The sequence below is a fragment of the Rutidosis leptorrhynchoides genome, chromosome 9, assembly GCF_046630445.1.
Source record: "Rutidosis leptorrhynchoides isolate AG116_Rl617_1_P2 chromosome 9, CSIRO_AGI_Rlap_v1, whole genome shotgun sequence".
Taxonomy (NCBI): Eukaryota; Viridiplantae; Streptophyta; class Magnoliopsida; order Asterales; family Asteraceae; genus Rutidosis; species Rutidosis leptorrhynchoides.
In genome coordinates, this window is record NC_092341.1 from 337,475,990 (window position 1) to 337,483,672 (window position 7,683).

A 7,683-nucleotide genomic window follows, 5' to 3' on the forward strand; every position below is an offset into this window, starting at 1 on the left:
CCTCACTCATGCGAGTGAGTTCTCCACCACGTGGTTGAGTCTCAAACGCGTGGTCACTCGTACGAGTGACCTGTCACTCGTGTGGGGGCTGAAGAACAGCTCCTGCACGCTGATTTTTGCCATTTTGGCCCAAAAACTCAATTTTTGCTCAATCTGATCATGAAACCACTTCAAAAACATCATATAACAACTATAGAACATATATCTAACATCAATTAAGCATAACAAACACATAAACATAAGATTCAAGCTCATATTCATACTTTTGCTCAAGAACACAAAAATCCAAATTACACAAGATTCAAGCAATGATTCAAGCATGCTAACCTGGATAAATGATCACAATGATGATATTAATCACTCTTTAAAGCCTCTTGATCCTATTATAGCTTAGATTCAATTAGGGTTTGTGAAGGTGTAAAGGTTAGGTACGGTGTTTGTTTAGGAAGAGTTCTAAAATGAACTCACTATGCTGCCACTTACACTTTGAAGGGTTATTAAAACCCATACCCCACAACACACGGGTATTTATCAGTTATCTGAATTCTTTCGTACTTCATTAGGCGGTCCTAACGGAGTCCAAATTAAACAAACGAACCTGTTCTGTGACCCTTGTCACAAACCGGTCTTAACCAAATCATCAAATAATTATAAACATACAATTATTAAAATCACTAATTACGCCATACCCAAGGGTACCATGGTCATTTCAACTAGGCCAAAACGCGGATGTTACAATATCAATGACTCATCCCCCACGTCTGGATTACTATACAATGGAGTCAGTAAAAGGAATTGTCGGTAATCTCTAGCCCGATCATCTAGTAGTTGCAGGCCAGGCCGTCGAGCGTCTGATAGTTGTAATTACGATTGTTTGTTAACATTTGATATGATGTTGATATATGTTTTAATAATGCATGCTAGATCTGCTAGCTAGTTTCATTCACTTAGCATATGCTAATCCCCCACATCTTCCCCTGCAGATTGTTGATTATATGTAAGCTAGTCTAGGTGAGCGTGGACCGTTTAAAGATGTGTCTGACAACCAAAACTCTGATGTCGTGTTTTGTTTATATAAATGTTTGTAAAACATAAAACCAGACTGGTTATTGTAAATCGTTGACGTGTGTTTAATATTTAAATATATTATAGTTTGATTATATAATACTTCTGCTGTGATTATTTTTTTAAAACAAGGTACAGTGTTACAATGTCATCCTTTTTTTTAACGATGATTTTTTGACATCAGTAGATCATTTATTTCAACGACCCTCATCATTTTGCACATATCACACACATTCGGGCAAAAATCCGAACTCGATCGACGGTACCCGGGAACGAATCTAGTAAAAACCTCCCTATATAGTCAATTTATACCACCATTATTGATGTTCAATTGTTTTAAAGAAAACCATGCCATCCCTAAGGATCGAACTCATAACCTCTCCCTATTCCATGACACGAAGTACATGGGGGAACTGTTAGGCTATGCCCGCAAGTTACAATGTCATCTCAACAAAGCTAAGTCCTAACACAAACTAGCTTCTAAGTAAATAAACACAAAAACATAACACGGACATTTTGTATACACTGTCGATACTTAGTATCACAAAACAAAGCAAGTAACGCCATACAATAACTATCTTCTATCACAGACAAAAGCCAAGAGACATCGAAACCACCAACCACAATTAAAGAACATGAAAAAGAACTCAACCCACCAGCCAAGAGAACACTCTACTCCAATTTTAAAGAAAAAGAAATGTTAAAAAGGATTAATCACCTGAAACAACAAACTCTAACTATTAGTATGTTTGTAATAAAACAGTTATTATATTTGCCTTCTCCATTTTCCTCATGTAAATAGTAAGCGCTACGTGAAAACCAATAGTTGACACTTTTGGAATACTATTAGCTACTAAATAATATTAGCAACCCTAAACAACGACTGCAACAACCCACTTTCAGATGTTTTTAGCTAACCATCGTAGCAATGCACGGGCCGAACCGTTGCTAGTATATAGTATTAGAGAACAAGAATGTTGCCGTTTTGCATTTTTTTAATATGTCGTTTACTAACAAACGACACTGTATTTCATTTTGCATATGTCTTAGGTGTGAGCTCAATTAACAAGTCATTAAAATCAATTTAGGATTCATACAACGTGTTTTGGTTTGATATTTTTATTATTATTTTTTACCAATAAATATATGTTCATTTTTTTTTTCAAATTTTTTTTAGTATATCTTTCTTAAATTTTATAAATTTTCTTTTGACTAAAAAGTTTATATAATTATAATATGCTTATTTTATTTATAAATTACCAAAACAATGTTTAATTTATATAGCAGAATTATGTATTGCTACAAACAATTACCACTTACTACTGATATGAGAGGCTCGGAGGGGGAGCAAAGTAATCGACCACTCAAGGCCCATAATTTTCAGGGGCCCAATTTTTCTATATATGCAGACATAATCGGAGATTTGAGAAGCAGTGGAACTAGAAAAACACAACTGAAGCAGCGAAGGCAAATTACAATAGGCCCAAAAACAATAATCAAAGACCCCGGAAAAATAAAACTCAAAGTCCACTAGCATTCTAGCAAGGCTGAAAGGGTCTTTTATAGTTTATATTATTCGTTAGGACATAATGGCCTTTTTTCACCTCGTTCTAGGCCTTTAAATTCTCGAAATTGGCAATGCTGTTAGACTAACTTTACACGACGAGCTCCTTGCACATGTCCATTGTGCTTATGCATTGAGATCATTTTGATAGTAGGTGTAAATCTAAACTGATCACGAACTGTGAGTAAGATCAACAACAACAACAACAAAAACCAATACCACATGAGTGGTGTATGAGGGAGGTGAGATGTAGACAATCCTTCCCCTATCCGAGAATAAAGACAAGTCATTTCTCCACCCAGAGTGAAACACTCTCAAAAGTAGAGAAAGTCATCCCTCTCTCTATTCGACGGATAAAGAGATTGCTTCCGAAAGGACTTCCGGCCTTTAAGTAGGAAAAAGATTTTTAAAAAAATAAAAAATAATAAAATAATTGATGGTAGTTGTAAAGCTAATCTGATCACGAATTCGTAAGTAAAATGAACTTTAGAATATAAGAGCGTTTCAATATGTTATATGTCGCCTCAGTAATTTTCATTGCTCTGTATTTATAGGAGCCTTTTTTACCGTCTCACTCGGGACGCTGAAAAACTCAGGACTGACCCTGACTACTGAAACAATGTTTAAGAAAAAAAGCAAAAACATTTTCAGCACCAACGTGCGGACCAATCTTTCCACTCGTTTGCACCAATTTGAGTAGTCACTAGTTGCCACGTCACATATCTTTATATCTAATAATTTTATAAAAAAAATAATCAGAATATTAGTTTTCAAGTAATTAATATAACAGACAATTAAGAAAAAATCAAATCATGAACTAGAAAAATATGGCAAATAATAATTGAAATAAAGCGTAGATAATAAATGTGAGAGGGGTGTATGGGCCAAAAAGGGATAGAAGATGACTTGGAAAAAGAACCACCGCATTTCGCGCTTAAGGCACACAAACAAACACCAATTCCCCTTTTATCGTACACCATCCAAACCATTCCCCTTTACTCCCCTTCTTCCCTATCTTCTACGGCTATTATTCATACACTAATGTAGTAATATACTTGCGGAGTATTATTTTTTATATATTTATTATGTATAAATGTACAATAATATAACAACTGTTTGTGGTTCGAATGACTACAATACCCTCACATGGAAACATAGAAACAACAATTCATGATAAACGACCAAGCTATTGCGTCGTTAACGGACAATATATATGTTGCTTTATCATAAGTTAAATGACCAAAGATGTCAATATCATGTACCTCCGTCCCATTTACATACTTTTAGAAATGTACTTATCACATTGTTATGCAGTTCACAACTAAAAAAAGAATTAATCTTTAGTTTGTTGATTTTGTTATTTAAGATTGAAATTACCAATGAACGTTTGCTTCAATAGTATCATGCCCCAGTGTGGAAGGGTCCTGTGATTAGCTGTCAAGCAACTCAGTTTCCGCGATTAGTTGTCAAGCAACCCGGGTAGGAGTTTCCTTCTAGCGTGTGTGGGTGCAAATGATGAGAGTCGTTGAATGATCAGCTAATACAAATTCGCCGTTAAAAAAAAATAAGATTGAAATTGACTCTTTTATCCGTTGATCAGCTAAATTAACTAACCAAACTCCAATGGCACCATTTGTAATAAAATAGAATCACATGGCCATTTAGATAGAAATATTTTCTGCGGCTGTCCAATTATATACGGGTAATAATATACAGTGTTGCAAAAAACGGGTTTAAACGGCGATTAATCGGTGATTAAACGGAAATTTAACACTTCCGTTAAGTTTAATGTAATTCGCTATAAAAAACGGTCAACGCCGATTAATTCGGTCAAACACGATTAAACGGGATTAATTCGGGATTAAACGGAGTAATTCGGCCAAAAAAATTTTATTTAATAAAATATTCATTTTTGAAACTGTTATTTTTAATATATTTATACTTATTATTTAATTTTATTATATATATTTATAAAAGTCAACATTGGTTAACATCCGATTAATCCTCGATTAATCTCCGAATTGCCGATTAATCCTTAAAATGTCCCGACCGATTAATCCACGAATAGCGTTTTTTACAACCTTGATAATATATATACATCCCTCCATAAACAATACAGTATATAACTGTGCATATATGTTTATCCACATCTTCATTACAATCTGACAGACGTTATATTTTTCATGGTTGTGGGACCAACCAAAGATCTACCAAAAGAACCAATCATCTACCACCACAATCACTAGCTACCACCGTACGTCATACCACCACCGTTGAGCCATGACATGAACCACCCAAATCCACCACCTCAAACAACAATATCCGATCACGACGAAACATCATCACCCAAATTCGAGTGGGACTTCCGCGTCTCCGCCGTCGTATCACCACCCGTAACCACCGCCGGTCACGTCTCCGACACCCTCGGAGTCATAGAAGTCAACCCCTCCGGCACACTTTTCGCTACCGGCGGTATCGCAAGAAAAATTAGAGTTTATAGCATAAACCCCACGACTTGCCATTTTTGCATATGTACGTCAGCCAAACTCAGCAGCCTAAAATGGAAACCCGGGTCAAACGGAAAAATTATGGGCTCGGCGGACTACGACGGCGTTGTATACGAGTACGATCTGGAGACACAAATGCCGGTTTTTGAACGTGACGAACATAACGGTCGTCGTATTTGGAGTATGGATTACTCCACTTCGAATCCCGTCGTCGGGGCATCAGGATCCGATGACGGGTCGGTACAAATATGGGACCCACGTCATGATAGTGGGAATTGTGTGGCTAACGTGAAATTCGGTAATCCTGTTTGTTGTGTGGAGTTTAGTCCATTTGGTGGCACATTATTAGCCGTTGGATGTGCAGATCGAAAGGCTTACATTTACGATGTTAGAAAAATGGTTGACCCGGTAGTAGTTTTTGACGGTCATCAAAAAACGGTGAGTTATACCAGATTTTTAGATGATCGTACGGTCATGACATCGGGTACAGATGGGTGTTTAAAGATGTGGGACACACAGGATCACCGCCTTATTCGGACTTTTAGAGGGCACACTAATCAAAGAAGATTTGTTGGGCTATCCATTTGGAGAAATCAAGGTTTGATTGGATGTGGGTCAGAAAGTAACCAAGTGTTTGTTTATGATAAGAGATGGGGTGAGCCCATTTGGGTGCATGGGTTCGAGCCCGAAGGTGGGACCAAGTCCGAACATGGGTTCGTGAGTAGTATTTGTTGGAGTCAAGTTGTTGACGATGAATGTACTCTTGTTGGTGGTGGTTCCGATGGAGTTGTAAAGATTTTTTCCGGTAAAAGAAAGGTGCTTGTTAACCAACTCGATTAATTAGTTAATTAACTTATATAAGGTGACGCATTTCTTTCTTTCTAGCCACATTTATTCTTAATTAGTTTACCAATTGTATAAGCTATCGATTATTTCTAAAAACACGGTTTATTGATGCCAGTATTAAATGAATTGTGTAGTTACGTGCAATATGTTTTTGTTCTCTTCTACCTTAGATTAAAACATGACCCAAGTTACATTCAAATACTATATGTCATCTTATTGCATGCATCTCATCATGAGATTAATTAATTAAACGTAATTTATTTGTATACAAAGGTTTTTTTGGCACGTGTAGGTGCGGAGCTTTATTAGGGCAGGAGGGGGCCCTCGCCCCTCCAAAAGTTTCAGTAAGTAATGATATTTTGTAGCCCTTTGAGTTACGGGCGTCTAGGTTTTTGAATCAACAAAATCGGAATCCATATGAAAAAAATATGAAGAAAATGGTGAAGGCGCTCAAATTTTATTTTTATCAACAATCTACTTCATTCTTTTTATATCTCTTGGATATTTTTTTACCTTAAAATCACTTTTAAAACTAAAATTTAAGAAGTTAACTTAGATGATGTACAATTAGGATCGATATTGTCATTTAAAATATGTATAAAATATGCAATTTTGTTCACCAAAGTTAGCTTTATTTTTTTTTTTGGTTGCTAAAACATCTCTTTTTCTGAGATAAGCCTTTAAGACATGCATTACATAGTTGTAAATAGTTAAAAAAAAATACCCCACTAACTTGTTAATAACTAGTTCCCTACACTTTTTGTGTAGCGACCCGACAAAATCGTCATTGACGGCGCCGTCTACTTAGGTCCCGTTACGTGGCATAAGTCTTTAAAACAACGTTTGACCAAAAGTATGTCGCATTCATTTCAAAAGTAAAGATGTTTCAAGGTTTACAAAGTAGTTCGACAACTAGTTACATTACGAAGTTTAAGGTACAATTGAAACATATGCGACACAATTTAAAAGTAGCCAAAAGACGCTCCACGTATGCATGTATACTCGACATCCAAGCAAGTATCAAAAGTAATGAGCGGAAGCATGTATCACAAAACGTTCAAGGACTTGAGAAAAACATAGTAATCTGTCAACGAAAACGTTGGTGAAATCATAGGTTTAAGTAAGTAAGTACAAGTGAACCACAAGATTTGTAACATTGATATAATAGTAATACATTCTAAAAGTTAATATTCACGAGCACCCCATTATCAAGGCTTAACATTCCTTTCATAGAACCCCATCACAATAGTGTTAGAACATACACTGTTTCTCGAAAATATATTTCATTCGAAAACGGTAGCGAACCGTCTGAATGAGGGTTTGTCAAACCCATATGGATCCATACAACATAAGTTCTCACTTACACCCGGCAAGTGTAACTAATGATAATCGAATTGAGGATTTTGTTCTAAACCCGTATGTAGAATGTTTGTTTTCATGTACTTGTGTTCACTTAGTAAAAAGAAACGTTTATGTTTTCTCATCCCAAATGTAAGTTCAAAAGAGTATAAGTGGGACTATGATCTCACCTTGAGTGCACATATGTAAAAGTACTTCAACAAGTAAACGTGTGCAAGAACGAATGCTAGTCTTGACCTAAACAAATAGGTTTGTATCAATATCGGTAAACACGGTCGGTCAAAGTGTTCAATTAGTCTTATGGCTCGTTACGACTCGATTACTATAGCATGTGAGTCAAGT

At 36.1% G+C, this 7,683-nt stretch overlaps 1 protein-coding gene across 1 annotated transcript; it reads left to right on the forward strand.

The window, feature by feature from the left end:
* Positions 1–4,778: 4,778 nt before the first annotated feature.
* On the forward strand, positions 4,779–6,091 carry LOC139867360 (WD repeat-containing protein RUP2). Its single transcript, XM_071855727.1, has one exon. The coding sequence runs from the start codon at positions 4,915–4,917 to the stop codon at positions 5,974–5,976; it is 1,062 nt and encodes a 353-aa protein (XP_071711828.1). The 5' UTR covers positions 4,779–4,914; the 3' UTR covers positions 5,977–6,091.
* The last annotated feature ends 1,592 nt before the right edge of the window (positions 6,092–7,683 follow it).

Coding starts and splice junctions, on each gene's coding strand:
- LOC139867360 (XM_071855727.1), top strand. CDS start 4,915: ATGAACCACCCAAATCCACCACCTCAAACAACAATATCCGATCACGAC.